This window comes from Pristis pectinata, chromosome 23 (assembly GCF_009764475.1).
Source record: "Pristis pectinata isolate sPriPec2 chromosome 23, sPriPec2.1.pri, whole genome shotgun sequence".
Lineage (NCBI taxonomy): Eukaryota > Metazoa > Chordata > Chondrichthyes > Rhinopristiformes > Pristidae > Pristis > Pristis pectinata.
In genome coordinates, this window is record NC_067427.1 from 16,944,669 (window position 1) to 16,961,041 (window position 16,373).

General features: G+C 44.2%; 1 protein-coding gene across 1 annotated transcript in view; it reads right to left on the minus strand.

Annotated features, from left to right (window-relative positions):
- The window catches only part of LOC127582293 (laminin subunit gamma-3-like), an 84,574-nt gene that overhangs the window by 13,981 nt on the left and 54,220 nt on the right, over nucleotides 1-16,373 (minus strand). Inside the window, 16 exon segments of the mRNA XM_052037470.1 lie at nucleotides 77-108; nucleotides 1,227-1,362; nucleotides 2,254-2,304; nucleotides 2,306-2,398; nucleotides 2,400-2,422; nucleotides 3,090-3,232; nucleotides 3,718-3,770; nucleotides 3,772-3,872; nucleotides 5,802-6,047; nucleotides 7,007-7,139; nucleotides 7,141-7,196; nucleotides 10,383-10,595; nucleotides 11,790-11,902; nucleotides 13,035-13,218; nucleotides 15,146-15,262; nucleotides 15,862-15,998. Coding sequence (XP_051893430.1) covers nucleotides 77-108; nucleotides 1,227-1,362; nucleotides 2,254-2,304; nucleotides 2,306-2,398; nucleotides 2,400-2,422; nucleotides 3,090-3,232; nucleotides 3,718-3,770; nucleotides 3,772-3,872; nucleotides 5,802-6,047; nucleotides 7,007-7,139; nucleotides 7,141-7,196; nucleotides 10,383-10,595; nucleotides 11,790-11,902; nucleotides 13,035-13,218; nucleotides 15,146-15,262; nucleotides 15,862-15,998 — 1,831 coding nt within the window.

Here is a 16,373-nt window from a genome sequence, read left to right on the forward strand (position 1 = left end):
CTCAGCAACAAACAGCCTAGGCAGCCTTCCTCACCTGCACTTCCAGACCCCATCAACTCTTGCACTTGTACAGCACCTTATCAAATTGTCCAAACACTTTAATGGCAGCTTAAATCAGATATAGTTTTTAACACTGATGCACATAATGAGTCGGGTGAACAAAAAGAGAGGCAGAGGTTTTAGTGAAGGAATTCCAGTACTAAAGATCCAAGTAGCTGAAGGCACAGGCAGAGACCTTGAAGGTCAGGGGTGTGTCAAAGGCTGGAACTAGAGGTCCTCTTGGTGGTGATGCCTGACTGTGCTCTTGAACCACAGCAGTGATCAATGAACACAACACTTACTCACAGCTTGTTATGTGCTAACCATCCAGCTCTGGCAGATATGATCAACTGCAATTCACTTTCACTGGAAACTTTAACATCTCGATAACTAATTGGAGCAATATCCATCAGGGATTAGCTGGGCTCAGTGGGTTGCTTATCTCTGGGGTCATGGCTTAACCCCACTCCAGGGACTTGACACTCTTGCCATCTTTCAGATTACTGGGATTGGGCTTTAAAGTAACGCCACCTTCTCAAGTGGTGGTAAAAGATTCTTGGCATATTTTGAAGATGACCAAGGAGAGGTGCCCCATGTCGTAGGCAGTATTATCCCCAATCAATTGCCAATGGATTACCTGGTTGTTATGTTAATGTTTGTGGAGTTTGCTGTGTGTACATTGACCATCTCATTTTGTGCACTTCAACAGTGACTGCAATACTTCATCAGTTGTCAAGTGCTTGGAGACTTCCCTAGATGGTTAAAGGTACTGCATAAATACAATTCCCTTGCAGACTTTTTAAAAATCAAACTTTTGAACTCTTCCTTGCTGTTCAAATAACTTAGCTTCTTATGAATTATTCATTTACAGGACATGGGCATCACCAGCAGGAGCAGCATTTATTGCTGATCCCTACTAGCCCTCGAAGGTGGTGGCCGCCATCTTCTTGAACCTCTCATTCTTCTGATGAAGGTGTTCCCACAGTGCTGTCCAGGAGTTAGACCCAGGGATGATGAAGGACCAGCAAAATATTTCCAAGTCAGGACGGTGTTGAAGTAAGCTAGGTGAAGAACCGCAGCTACAGTGCACTGGTGGTATGGGGAGTGAATGTTGAAACGTGGATGACTTATTGTACCTTATTGCCCTGGGCTGATCACCCTTTTCACTAGTCCTAGCCCTTACTCACCCTCCGACTGGATCTCCATGTCTTTGAGAGCTAACTGCAGGTGGTTGGTGTAAAGCTGATAGAACTGCTCAGGATGGCTGCTGAATTTGTCCAGTTCCTCCTGCAGCTTGTTCATCCGCTGCTGCAGCCTCGTCACCTGGAGAAGGATGGAGTGTGAGTGCAAGGATCTTGGGCAAAGAGCCCTGTGGCTCTCCCACTAAAAACAAAGTCAGGCTTCTCACCAACATCCACAGAGTAAACTCCTGCTTTGGCCACGTCGTTTCAGAGCAAACCAGAGACTGTCACCAGCACTTCATCCTGCAGTGAAGGCTCAATCCCTCTGGCCATTTAGATGCAGGATCTCTCTCCCTCTCTGGACTGCAGTCCTGCCTTCTGCCAAGTGACTTGACTGGGATGACCCACCTCTTCCATCCCAGCCACATCACTGGCATCTCCAAACCCCCAGCCCACTCCACTCTGCCACCTTCCAAACCCATCCAATCTCCACACCCTCCCTCCCTACCTCCACCTCCCCCCCCCCCCCCCCCCCACCACTGTGAGAGGGCAGAACACAGAGTGCTGCCAAGTGACAGAGAGGGAGGGAATGAGGCCAGGAGGGAGTTACAAAGTGTCAGGAGCATTTTTAAGGGTTAAGGTGTTGCCAGACAGGAGGCCAACACAGGTCAGTGAATAAATCTTTTGGGGAGGTAGGAATAACTGGGGATGGTGCCAGTCAGGATGTGGGCAGCTCATGGAACTGAAGTTTATAGTAGGTAAATGATAAGAATTTTGGCTGTGACACTGTTGGAATAGTCAACAGAGAGTAACTCATCCATGGAATCCTCAGCAGTGGAACAGCTGAGTAACATCACTCTGCTTGTCTCCTGCTGACCACTGGGAGTGTCACAAGACTGGCCCAGGCCTCCTTGAGCCAAAGCCCCCCTTGAGCCAAAGCCATTGCCCAGCTGCAGCTGTTTCCTGGGGTGCTGCGTGTTTGCTACTAACTACAGCTCCACTGGATTGGAAGTTCCTTACCTCCATGCTGGACCAGGCCGTAGCAGACAGGGCATTGCTGGCAGTGAAAGGAGGAGGGGCTGATAGAAATAATTCTCCTGACATTGCTCACACTTCCATCCAGTGAAACCCTTCTTACAGACACAGGAGCCATTATCCCTGCACTGCATTGCCGAGGAAACCCAGCGGAGAGCAGTCACAGGCTGCAGAGCAGGAAACAAAAGGAGCAACTTAGCTGGAGCAAGGTTTCCAGGTGAGCCTCACCATTTAATCACTGTCTGCCCCTGCAGGGAAAGAGAGGCTTCTGATTTCCATACTCCGTCCCCTAGAGACCGTCACACCCCCACACCCTCTTCCTCTCATCGATCACCATACAAATTACTGGAACAGAAACCAAAAATGGCACATTTACTAAAATTATGAAATAATACCCAGCAGGCTGGACAGCCCCCAGTGGACGAGAGAGACATGGGTTAATGATCTGATGAAAGGTCATCCAGCTGAAATATAGCTCTCCCTTCCCTCTCCATTGTCGGAGTAAAAATCACCGCCAATCAGCTTTTCCCAGTCCTGGCCAAGTTCATGCACTGGGCATTGGGAATTTGCTGTTCTCTGCCCAGACTGAGGTGTAGAGACTTCTGAGCTGCCTCTGAGTCCTGCCAGTAATCAGCCCGGATTCCTCAGTCCCAAACACGACCCAGTGAATCTTGCTGGATGTGGTTCCAAGTGTGATGCACTGCACTGTCAAATCGTGTGAAACTCTTCCTTGTGCAGTGACAAAGGACTGGCCACTTCACCACAGGAGTCAAGGAAAGGCAAATATTAAGTTATCAACATCATAGGCTGAAGAGAAAGACATCGCACTCGTACCTCGACAACCTTTCTCAGAGAGGTCAAAGTATCCCCGCCTGCATTTGTCACACAATCTCCCCTCGACGCCAGGTCGACAGCTGCACTGTCCAGTCTCAGGCTGGCAGAAACTGTTCCGCGATCCCACAGGGTGGCAGCCACATCTGGAACAACATCAGTGACACTCAGAGACAGATGTTAGGCAGCATCAAACAACTCACATAATCCACCACTGTCCTGGCCCACAGGGCCAACTGGATGCCCGATCTGCACACTGCTAGCTTGGTCCAGACATGTCAGTTGGACTATTGAACAATGAAAGTGTTCAAAGAATCCCCTTTAACCCACACTCCCATAGACCAGTCTGAACACCCTCCCCTGAACCCCTGCCCCGGTGTCCATTCTTCTCTCCCACCTCCAATTATCTGGCCCCCGTTGACTTGTCTTCTGTGTCAGGCTCTCTAACCCAGAGGTTCCCTCTTCTTGGGGTCCCCATGGGCCAAAGCATTATTTTCCCATGACTGGAACTACTAAACCACTCTGATCAAGCTCTTTCATCCTCCAACAATTCATGAGGATACTTTCAGGTCTTTCAGATTTTTGTAGTGGATTGACTGGCATTCCACTAACAGTCCTCCCAATAGGTTACCTGAGGCAGCCCACGCCAGGCTGCAGGTTATAGTAGCCCAGCTCACATCGGCTTGCAATCTCGGCCAGTTACATTGGGTAGGCATTCACATTGGCCACTTACGGCATTGCAGGTCTGAAGTTCGTGAGCTGAACCAACTGGATTGCAGTTACATGCTACAGAGAAAACAAGACAAGGCTGAAGTCAAGTCCATTATAAACACTAGTAAACCGAAAAAGTCAAATGGAAATGGTAGTAATGGGACAGTGCTGCTCCCAGTACTCTTCATCTCACCTGATCAACAAATCCTACCTGTAACCTCAGTCTCAACAGCAGAGAGTTCCACAGACTCACCACCCTCAGGGTGAATAGGTTACCCCCAAATGCCCTATTATATATATTAGTGACTATCTTGTACGTAACAGCTTCTTGACATGTGGAAACATCTTTTCTATATAATGATTGCCAAAACTGTCCTAAACACACTGAATATCAGCATGCATTGTAATGTTAATCACAGAACCTTACAGCACAGAAGGAAACATTCAACCTATTGTGTCCTTGCGTGCTCGTTGAAAGAACTTTTCAATTTCCCATTTCCCTGCTCCCTCCCCATGCCTTTGCAATTTTATCCTCTGGATATCCAGTTCCTGTTTGAAAGAAACTATTGAACCTGCTTTCAGCACCTTTTAGGACAGTTGCATTCAGGATTATACTTCACAATTTTTTTTAAAAATCCTCATCTGTGGCACTTATGCTGATTAACTTGAATCTGTGCCCTCTGGCTACTGACCCATTTGGCAGCAGGATCAGGTGACTAAAGCTTGGTCAAACAGCAAAGATTTAAAATTATTGTTGGAGGAGGAGAGAGAGAGGTTTAGGGAGGGATTCCAGACATTGATTCTGACAGCTGAAGTCAAGGTCACCAATGGGTGGCACAGTAGCACAGCCAGACAAGCTTCTGCCTCACAGCTCCAGTGACACAGGTTTGATCCTTGCCTTATGGAGTTTGCACACTCTCCCTGGATTTCCCCTGGGCTCTCCAGCTTCTTCCCGAAGACGTACAAGTTGCCAGGTTAATCCCTAGTGTATAGGTGAATGATGGACTCTGGCTGAGTTGATGGGAATATAGGGAGGATAGGTGGGGGCATGAACTCTGGCTGAGTTGATGGGAATATAGGGAGGATAGGTGGGGGCATGAGATTTCTCTGTGTGCTGGCATAGACTCGATGGGCTGAAATGGCCACCTTCTATATTGCAAGGAAATACGGAATAACAACATTGATGAAATTCAGGTTTGTGCAAGAGATCAGAATTGAAGGAATGCAGATATTTGAGGGAATGCAAGGTTGGAGGAGGTTACAAAGCTAGAAGGGGACTTCACTGGGAAATCACCAAGGATTGAATAGGTTTAAGCCAGGGTTTATCTCCAACAATATCTGGTGTGATCCAACATTTCCCACCTTATTCTCTTATTCTCTTGAGTTACAGAGAATGAGATTTCACTGAAACATAAATCTTAGAAATGCTTCCTCAGTAGAGTGTCAGGGCAGTAGAGTGTCAGGGCAAGGTGTTGGCTAATTGGGACTGTAAAGAAGAGGAATTTCTTCAGAGGGTTGTGAATGTTGGTATTCCCTGATCCAGAGGGCTATGGATGTTGAATGGAGTATAATCATGACTGAGATCAAAAGATTTTACACAATAAGAGAATTGAGGGATACAAAGATCAGACGGGAAAGTGGAGCTGAGATAGATCAGACATATTTTTAAAGAACTGGAGAGCAGGCAAGGACCAAATGACTCACCTGAACATAATGGGCCAAATGACCTCTTTCTGTGCTGTAAATTACTATCATTTTCTTGCCTATTTCTTCATGTTGCATCTACCTGCAACATGAAATATTGGCTAAAGGATTAACGAAAGTAGCATACCTGTTAGTAAGGCCCACATTATTAGGGATTGGAATAATAATTTGCGATATTCATACTGGTAACATGCACCTACTGATGTCACTCCATAAGACCCATCCAACACCTTTCAGCTTTTATGACTCACTCCTGTGCTTGCAGAACTCTCTAATTCCTTGTGTAAATCTCTCACTCACGTTGGCACTTGTTGGATGGGTTGGGGTCCAGAGCGTTCCCATAGAAACCATCCTCACACCTGTCACAGTAATGGCCAACCGTGTGGAACAAACACTTCAGACACTCCCCTGTCAGGTGATCACAGTTGCCCACGGCGTTGAGGTCAGCATTCCCATTACAATAGCACAGCCTACAGGGGCGGACAAACTGATTTTGCCCCAACGGATCACCAAAGAAGCCATCATCACAAATTTCACAACGATTCCCTGGTTTGGGGGGGAGAGAGAGAGAGGTGAGATTAGAAAAATCAATCGCAAAACAAAATCACCATGGGACAGACAGAATTAAACTATCCTTACACTTAACCATTTCCCAACAAGTTTTTCTATGAAATGTGTGAGTTTACCGCTACTTAGAACAGCAACCTTTCGGGTTAATCTCTACAGTTTTCCAGGAATTAAAGTTTAGTGTTCTGGACACCAACTCTTGGAAGTAAAATTAGAGTATGCATTAAACCAAACAAAGAGTGGAAACAAGTCATCCTCGAGAGCCCAAGCGACTGCCTAAAGGAAGAAAATCTAAGCATCTAAGGCCAGACCCCCACATAGCCCTGGCCAGGACTAGTGTTGGAATTCCATACCTTATAGAATCAGGTGTAATAGAATCATATCTCATTTTTTTCTGATTTCACAACTGACCCACAGGGGTCACGTTGAATAATGTCTGATGGGTTGGGAAGTTTTGAATCCATAACCTCCAAGCTGCTGGTCCATTATCAGAAATACTTTACCACTGCCCCCAGCTGTGCTCTCCCCCCATCTACTGAAGTATTATTTCACGACAACCATAAGGACTGAGCACACATCTACTTGGCAATTACTCGAGTCTGAATGGCACTGAGCAATTAGATTATTTGACTGTGGAAGCCCACATGCCAATTTGAAGAATGCTAACCCAAACACATTTCTACTGCTGGGGATGAAGATCTGTGAATAGGAATTCTGGATACAGTTCTCCTCAGCTAAGCTACAATGCACTTGGCATCAATTATTCCTTTTCCACTGTCCAACTAGGTAGACATTATTCAGTGTGACCCCTGCAGGTGAGGGCTCCATGAAGCATGCTGTTGTGTATCACTGAGCACTCACTGGATAATTAAAAGTGGTGGGGGGCAGGCACAGAACAATGCAATCTGCTGGAGTCAAGCGGTGGGGCAACTCTTCACCTGTTTGTCCCTTGGGGCAGCTTATACAGACCACTTCTTTTGTCTCTTCTATCATGGCACAGTTGGACTGATCAGGACACGGGCAAGGTTTGCAGTCATTGTACCTGCCCCGAAATGGGTTTCCATAGTAACCATTTCGCACACTGCTCACAGGAGGATCCATTGGTGTTGTGCAAACACTGGCAAATACCTACAAATCAGAAGACATCCAGCTCAGCGGGAAGAAGAACAAGGGAGATACAATCCACACCCAAGTTCAGGACATCAGGAGGAACAAGGGTCTGGTGAGCAAAACCTTTGAGGAAACACCAGTTCCTAATAGTATTAAATATTTACTGATAAATGACATATAGATAGCACCAGGCCCATTGCATAGCACGTGTCACAATTTGTCACAGGTAAAATACGATTTAACCAGACTTCAGAGCAAGGAAAAAGAGCAAATAACCTCTAACTGACCCAAAGAACTCCCTTACATGAATTAACCTTCAATCTGAGCAATTACCTCTTATTGACCTGATGATCTCCTGCAGAGCAATTAACTTCTAAAGGTCTCAGCAAGGCACAGAAATGACACCTGGTGGCACTAAAAGACGGCAGAAGTAACCCACAACACCATCACACAACTGTTAGGAGCAACTTCCTGAAAACTCAAATGGTTTTCCAAAGAAAAATCCTTCCCCCACCAACACACACATTTTTCCAAATATACTGTACTTCTCTCATAGTCATCAAGAACCTCCAGTCTGATGCTTAGCTGAACTCTCCCAGAGCCCAAGTTCTCCGGCAAAAAACTTTTCATGAGCAAGACTCATTCACTGTTGTAAGATGAAAGACTGTTGTAGAGGTCAGTAATTAAAGGCACTCATTTTAAATTTGCATTTGGCAAAAAATAAACAACTTAAAAATGTGATTTCAGTAGAAGCAGATAAGTGTTTCCATGCACTGAATACGAAGTAGCCCCAGGGTAGCCAAGATGGGGGGAGATTTCTGAGACTGTAATGAAGTGCAGGCCAGTATTGAAGCTTTGATCAAGGGAAGACAGACAGATGAAGCAAATAATAGTGGCAACCCCAGCACAGACAGCAGAGAAAATGGGTTTATGGGACTGTGAGCCCCCTGCACCTCTCAGATATATCACAGAACATGGCATACTGCACTGAGCTCACTGATGTTTCTTTTCCTTTCCAAAAGAGCATGCACTATCCCTTCCCCTGCCTCTCTTCCCTTACCACAAAGGTATTTTCTCCAGATCAGTAGGAAGGACGACACTTGAAGGACAGAGCTGTTATATGGGGGTGTGCCAAGAGGTGAGAGAATAGACACAAGGGTGAAACCTACTTCAATTTAAAAAATAAAAAGCAAGATTAATTTAGGATTAGTGTAAATGATGGTCAGTGTGGGCTGAAGGGCCTGTTTTCCTGCTGTATCTCTCTCTCTACGATAATGTGGAAGAAATAGGATCAAGGCTGCTACCCAATTCAGCAAGATCAACACCTTTTCCCGACCTATTTTCATATTCCTTGACTCCTTCAATATTTCCAGAAACCTACGCATTTCTGTTTTGAATGTAATCAATAACTGGGTCTCCTTAGCACTCTTGTGTACAGAATTCCAAACATACACCACCCTCTGAGGTGAAGAACTTTTTTTTCTCATCTCTTATTGTGAGACTGTGATCACCAGTTCCAGACTTCTCACAAAACCATCTTCCCCACATTTATCCTTCAAGTTCTCTCAGAATTTTTGTACATTTGGGTGAGATCAGCTCATTCTTCCAAATCAATTGAAGCCTAGCCATATGACAGACCTACCATCCTGGGGAGCAGTCTGGTTAATCTTTGCTACACTTCCTCTGTAGCAAATGTATCCTTTGGATAAGGAGACCAGAAATGTACAAAATACCCCAGATGTAGTTTCACAAAGCCCTATATAATGGTGGTAAGGCAACTTTATTCTTGTACTCAAATCCTCTGGCAATACACAGCAAATACTATTTACCTTTCTAAATGCTACAGCACCTGCATGTTAGCTTTTATTGGACACACAGTTCCTGTGAATATCAACATTTCCTAATCTCTCACCATTTTAAAATACTCAGCATTTGTTTTCCATTCCAAAATGAATAACCTCACATTTTTTCCACATTGTACTCCAGCTGCCCTTGCACTTGATACTGAGTGCAACATTGCTGCACTCCTGCAGATACACATTCAGGCATTTGTGGTGGCAATGTACAACAACCACGTAAGACTCTTTTTCACTTTGCATGTGGACCCAAATATGGGTGACACGCAGGGAAAAGCAAATTAGTAGAGGGAGCATGAAACAAAGGTTTAGGCACTCAATTTGAAAATGCAAGGACCTTAAATCTATTTCAGGCATGAACCATGATATCTCTTTTGATATCTAAACCAAAAAGGTGGAAGGCACATTTCTAGTTTGGAATGTACAGGTAAACAGGCTAAATACCATTATGGATATTGCTTCAATTGTCTAAGTCCTATAAAACTACTCTTAGAGTTTATTGATCATGATGCTTGAAGTATAATATTAATTATTGAGACCGAGGTCTGGATGTACTGGAGCAGATAAAGTTGAAGACAAATGCCTAGAACTTATTTTCCAACCCGGAGCACTGAATGCACTATGCAGTCTCTGCCTCCAAAACCATTCCACTGAAGTCATCAACATGACCATATAACACATTCAGCATTATCGATTGGGGTGAATTTCTAGGCAAAAGTGTCCACAATTCAGGAAGGGTTTGAATGGAATAAAAAAGAAAGAAAGATGACTGGTTCTGCAAGTTAGTCTTGGAATCAGAAAAGAAGATTTGAACTCCATGTTCTCTATGTGACAGCATTTCCATGTAAGATTACTGAAGCTATCAGTCACAGTGTTAGGTGGGAAGGAAAGAGGAGCTTCACTTAACGTCTTTTATGACTTCAGCATGACCTAACTGATGAAGTATTTATCTGAGATATAGCCACTGTCACAAAGTGGGGCAACAATATAATTGAGCATAGTAAACCAATGACCATATATCTTGTTAGCTGATGGATAAAGTTTGGCCCTGGTTCTGGGAGAACTCCTCTGTTCTTGAAATAGCTGTTATGGGATCTTTCACAACTTTCTGCAGGGTTCTTGTTTTAAGGTCAAATCCAAAACAAAAGGAAATTCCACCACTGCCCTGTTCAATCCCATTGCCTCAAGAAAATTACCATAAAGTACAATGTAACAGTAACAGGTTGGATCAGTAATATCAATAATATGAAGGGCTGTGATTTCCTTGAGTTATATTTTGGTAATTCTATGAGACAAAGGGCAGGAGAGAGACTGTGAATGACTGGATACGTAGCCGTGAAATACAGACCCGATTCAGGATCGCAGGTTCCATGGTGGTTGCAGGTGCACGGGACGCAGGGAATTATTGGCCCACCAAAGGGGATTTCTCGCTTATAATCGGGGGCACAGGACTCGCAGAACTGTCCGATGTAGCCTTCAGGACACACGCACTCCTCCACCCAGGCAGCACGAGGCAAGAGACCAGCCTGAGCTGTAACCAGGGTAACGTCTCTCAGGTGAACTGTAGCAGAGAGCAGAAAACACAGGGGTGAAGCAGAGGTACTCGGGTGTAGCACAAGAAGACAGAAGGATAAGGAATCTTGCCTGGATCTGAATTACCATGCACACCAAGCAACTGTCCAAGATTCACCCGAGACTTCAAAAATTCACTAAAATTACTTGGTCTTTTGGACTTAGTTGTGCACCAGGGGTGTAGGCTCCAGCTGGTGCACGCACAGCCCACCTCACAGTCAAGGGCTCAGGGTGAGCATGCAAGATCATTTCCAGCTCCATCCTCTTTGACACTGCCCCAAGAGAAATAGAAAATGCTGGAAGCATTCAGCAAGTCAGGCAGGATCGGTGGAGAGAGAAACAGAATTGATGTTTCAGATCAACGTTTCATCTGACCTGAAACAAGGACAGTTCTCTCTCCACGGATGCTGCCTTTCCTGCTGAGTGCTTCCAGCATTTTTGTTTTACTTTGATTTTCAGCATCTGCAAATTTTTTCTGTAATTACTGCCCACAAATATCTATTAAAGTTGCACACCTCTAGATATGCATACATACACTTGATTCATACACACTTTCCGGATCACATCAAGAGGCTTTGTTGTTGGTGCAGTACTGTGCAAAGGGGTTAGGATGGTCTTTATTTTAAAGGTGTTTACTGTAAGGCCAATTCTCACAAATGGTTCAGGAAGTGAGTTGAGGAGGACTTGGAGCTCAAGATACAAGCATCAAATGTGTACTGCAACTTGATGACCGAGATTGGAGTGACCTTGGCTGTGGAGTGGAGGGAACAGAGATTGAACAATTTCCTATTCCTCCAACAATCAGCTGCCCTCTAGCAGGAAGTCTGTTGGATGCGTGAAGTGGAAAAGATCTAGAAAGATAACGCATTGTTGCTTGACCCCAGCGCATACTGAGAAAGGGCCTGTTGGTTCAAATTGTGACTTGGATTTCATCATGTGGTAGATGCAAAATGGAGACAAATTTCTTAAGCAGCCAAATGTGAGAAAGATTTCCCAGAGTCACTCTTGCCAACAATTATACATTGCCCTTTTTAAGCTGACGAAATCCTTTGGCTGACAGACAGATACAGATGCAAAGACATGTCCATTCATGTACAGACAGACACATCAACATAAAAACACACATGGAAACAGGTTGGAAAGGACATCATCATACAGACTGGGCCAGGGGAAGGTCACTTACAGGAAGCAGCCCCCGAACAGCCAAATTTCACAGCAGTGAGATTGGAGAGCATCTGTTGGAACTGGAAACTGGACAAGGTTGGTGTGTGGATGCTGTCCTCTGCCTCATGGAGTCTACAAGGAAAGAAGCACAGAAACATTTATATAATGCCTTAACGTTCATTGTCCAGAACAGCCTTGCAGGCCATCCATGCAGGGAGATCCAAAATCATCCGAGTGATCCAGGGCTTTCATCTCAGCTCCACTCTGGAGTTCTCTCCATGTTTTGGAGGCACAGTGTGAAAATCCTTCCTGGTTTGGCCTAGTATCCTCTTGTCCTACTTTCTGAATTTATCTTGAAGTAATATTCTAAATCTATCTTGACCATCCCATTACTATCCACACTTCAGTAAACCACCTTGATCCAGGCCATTGCTAATCTTACAGGGATGGTGTTGACAAAATTGTGTCACCAAGTATTTCCAGGGTAGACTGAACAGGAAACCAAAGTCCAAAGAAACTACAGTTGCGTGTCCCTCTGTGTCTAAGAGATGGGAAGATGACACACGGGTGGGGTTGGTAGGGAAGATAGTGAGGTGAGGTCAAGTGACCTTAAGCCTTCCCACGTTGCTGAAGGGTTGCTGAAGGCGAGTGCTTAGTACGAGAAGGAGAAAGAAGACACTTGGGGAATCTGGGGTTGTTCACCGTGGACAAGAGGTGGTTACGAGGAGCATTCTTAGAGGTGTTCAAAATAATGTGTGGTTTTATAAGAGGAGAAAGTATTTTCAATGGCAAGGGGCTTAGTAATCAGTAACTGGTAAAGGAACAAGGAAGAGCTGAGATATTTTAAAATCATACTGAGTTGTTAAGAGCTAAGATGCAATGCCTTATAGGATGAAGGAAGAAGATTTAACAGTAGCTTTCAAAAGGGAAAGTAAATAAATACTTGAAAGGAAAGTTTTGAAGCAGAGGGGAAAGAACAAGGGCTATGACTTGAATTGGATAGCTTTTCAAAAGAATGCTGCAGGTAAGATGGACTGAATGGTCTCAACTAGGCTGTTTCATTCTATAATTCCGTAAAAGATATCAGCAGAATTGCCCTATTCTGCCACAAAATAAACTCGTAGCAAATCATTTGACAAAATTCCAATGCCAGCTAAGTATTCCAATAGACCCAAGGATCATCAAATTAATTTTCTCCCCACAACAAATTGCAGGGCAGCTGATTGGGAAGTCAAACTATTCAACAGGTTGACCAGTGACTCACATGAAGGTGACTTCCCACCGCCGGGCGAATCCCTCTTTCTGCACATGTGGAGAAATACTGACTGATGTATGGCTTCCAGAACCTTCCAGAATCAGGCTGAAGGACTGCATTTCCTCACTTTCCAAGTCAAGAATGAAGGTGAGATTCTGCCCATAGCTGAGGAGCTGGTTACCCTGGAACTTTTCTGAAATGAGAGGGGATCATTCAGGTCAGTGATGTGGATTAATGAGCCTTCAGTCAAGGGTAGCACAGTGTTGGACCCCAATCCACAGGAAGCCCTTTTCTCTGAACTGCCCTTCCCCCGGAACGGCCCTTTGCAGCAAACCCACAGATAATTGGTGCAACTCAGCCAGGCTCAGTTCATCAGGTACCTTTGATTAGTTTCCAGCACCACAACTATGGCCTGACAAGGGATCAGGATACTTGGCACAGGTTTCCTGGAGTCAGGGTTATAGGGAAGAGAATTTTGGGAAGAACTTCATTGTCAAAGTTCTCTTCAGAATCATATGAAGGGATCTTTAACATCCACTTCAAATCCAGTCACACCTTTAAGTTCTGACAAATGTGGGTTATGTAATCTATAACTGTCCCTGTGAAAGTGATACAGTTCATTGGTGAGTATGTTAAAGATATTTCATACTCATGGTGTGGAGATGACCTTATAATGTATATCATAAATATTTTGAGGCATAATAAACACAGTGAACAGATTGTGATAAACATACTTATCATATCTCAGTGTTACACATGCGAAGTCTGCTACAATTCTCTGTTCTCAAATGCTGCATTAACCTCACCCTTACTCTCCCTGCAACCCCCTCTAACCCTGCATTTCTCCAATTCTGGCCTTTTGTGCATCCCCTACGTCATTGCTCCAAAGTCAGCAGCTGTGCATTAAGCTACCAGATGTCATTGAGTTTCAGGATCCCCTCCTCCTTTACTTCACTCCTCTCCAAAGATGTTCTTCTTCAATCAGCTTATGGCCATTCATCCCAATAGAGTCAAATAACACAGAAACAAGCCCTTTAACCTGCTGAGTTTGCACTGACATGAAGCAACTATTTACACCAATGCTACACTAATCCCATTTTATCAGACTTAAGGACAGCTTCTACCCCACTGTGATAAGACTATTGAACGGTTCCCTTATGCAATGAGATGGACTGTGACCTCACGATCTATCTTGCTGTGACCTTGCACCTTATTGCACTGCACTTTCTCTGTAGCTGTGACACTTTACTCTGTACTGTTATGGTTTTTACCTGTGCTACTTCAATGCACTCTGTACTAATTCAATGTAACTGCACTGTGTAATGAATTGACCTGTACGATCGGTTTGTAAGACAAGCTTTTCACTGTACCTCAGTACAAGTGACAATAATAAACCAATACCAATAATTTTCGCCAATATTCCCCCCAGATTCTACCATTCACCTACACACTAGGGGCAATTTACAGCAGCCAATTAACCTACCAACCCGTACGTCTTTGGAATGTGGGAGGAAACCAGGACACATGGAGGAAACCCACACAGTCACACAGGGAATATACAAACTCCACACTGGCAGCACGAGGAACTTGGTGCTGAAGCTGGGTCACCGAAGCTGAGAGGCAGCTCTGTTTGCTGCACCACTGTGCTGCCCCCTCATACCATCTTACATGGCTCAGTTTCAACCTTGAATCTTACTGCACTCCTCTGAAGTACCATGGAACATCCCGTTGGTTTAAAAAGTGTTATACAAATGCAACTTGTTGTGTTGGCTCAAAATATCACCTTCATGAAACTGCAAGAAAATTTACCGCACAAGAAATCTTCAATACAGAAATAAAAAAAGTGAAAATAATTATTTGCTGCTGGATTATGTGGCCCGGGTTCCCACTCTAAGGGGATTTCCAAAGAGCCATTACTCTAAAGATTAATGTCCCTGTGCTGCAGCAAGTTGTCTCCAATCCCAGGTCTTGCTCATAAAGGGACAGTATATTGCAAGTGAGATTCACTGCTGGCTATCAATGAGTACAACAGCAGTAGGTGATCCACTAGCTGCAGAACATATAGTGAGCAGTGAAAATTCAGAATTTGATTGTCTTCACATGATTCTTAGAGTTCTTACCTGGTGCAATGAAATATTCCCATTTCCCATTCTCTGGAAACAAACTGATCCGATTCTTCTCCCAAACCAGCCGAGATTCCCTGCCACCTGATTTCTGTACTTTCCATTCATCCGCATCTACCAAAATATGGAAACACAATTAAACATCCTATCTGGGCCTGTGTGCACTTGACTTTGACTTTATGAGAGACAGTTTGGAAACTTGACACTAATTAAACATATTTGAATGTGAAATAAAAACAGAAAATGCTATAAACACTCAGCAGGTCAGGCAACATGTGTAGAAAGAGAAACAGGGTTAACATTTCATCAGAACTCAAATGCTAAGGGTCTTCTATGTTAAATGTTAACTTGGTTTTTCTTTTCACAGATGCTGCCCAACTTACTGAGTGCTTCCACTATTTTCTCTTTTTTTTTCCGATTTCCAGTATCAGCAGTTACTTGATCTTCATATTTCAATGCAACTCCAAGTGACGGTCAAATCCTACAGGAGTGAACTGACTATTGATAGCCCCTGGCCTCTGGGTGAAAAGGTCAAATTCAAGTCTCACAGTGAAGGCTTATTTACAGTGCCCTGCTAATGCTTCCAGCACTGAAGAAACACGACACTTTTGGACATGATGCTAAACCAAGGTCAGAGAGCAGAGTGCTACTAACTGAGCCACAACTGTCATCTTGTTAGGGAACATAGGCCGTAGGTGGAACATAAAAGATACCTTGGCTGAAGGTTGACACCACTCGGTGCTCACTGAACTCCAAGGCTGAGGTACAAGCTGCTGAGTGTCCGTAGCAGAAGCAATTGATGCAGCCGTGAGGGTTGTGAGGTTGGAGGTTGAAAGTTCCCGACTTACAACTGAACAAAGCAAAACAAAATCATTACGATTTATCAAAAATCATTAGATTCTACGCCAAACCATCTCAAAGTAAAATTTCCCCAGAAGACCCACATAAAGAGTCACCACTCACCGTGGTGGTAAGAAAACCATAATAATTTAAGATAAAAGTGATCATTAAAACCCAACAGGTACTGACATTGCAGGAAAACAAAGCAGTGGCCATCAACACCAACACCATTGTTGTGTTGTGCTTCCAGCAACACACAAAACCCAAGTTCTAACATCAATGTCAGCTGTTGGCATCTACTGCCACACTTGGTTTAGGTTGAAAGTGGGTTTAACTCTGTGCTATGCATGGAGTGAAGGTGAAAGTGATTCCTGGATAGGGGAGG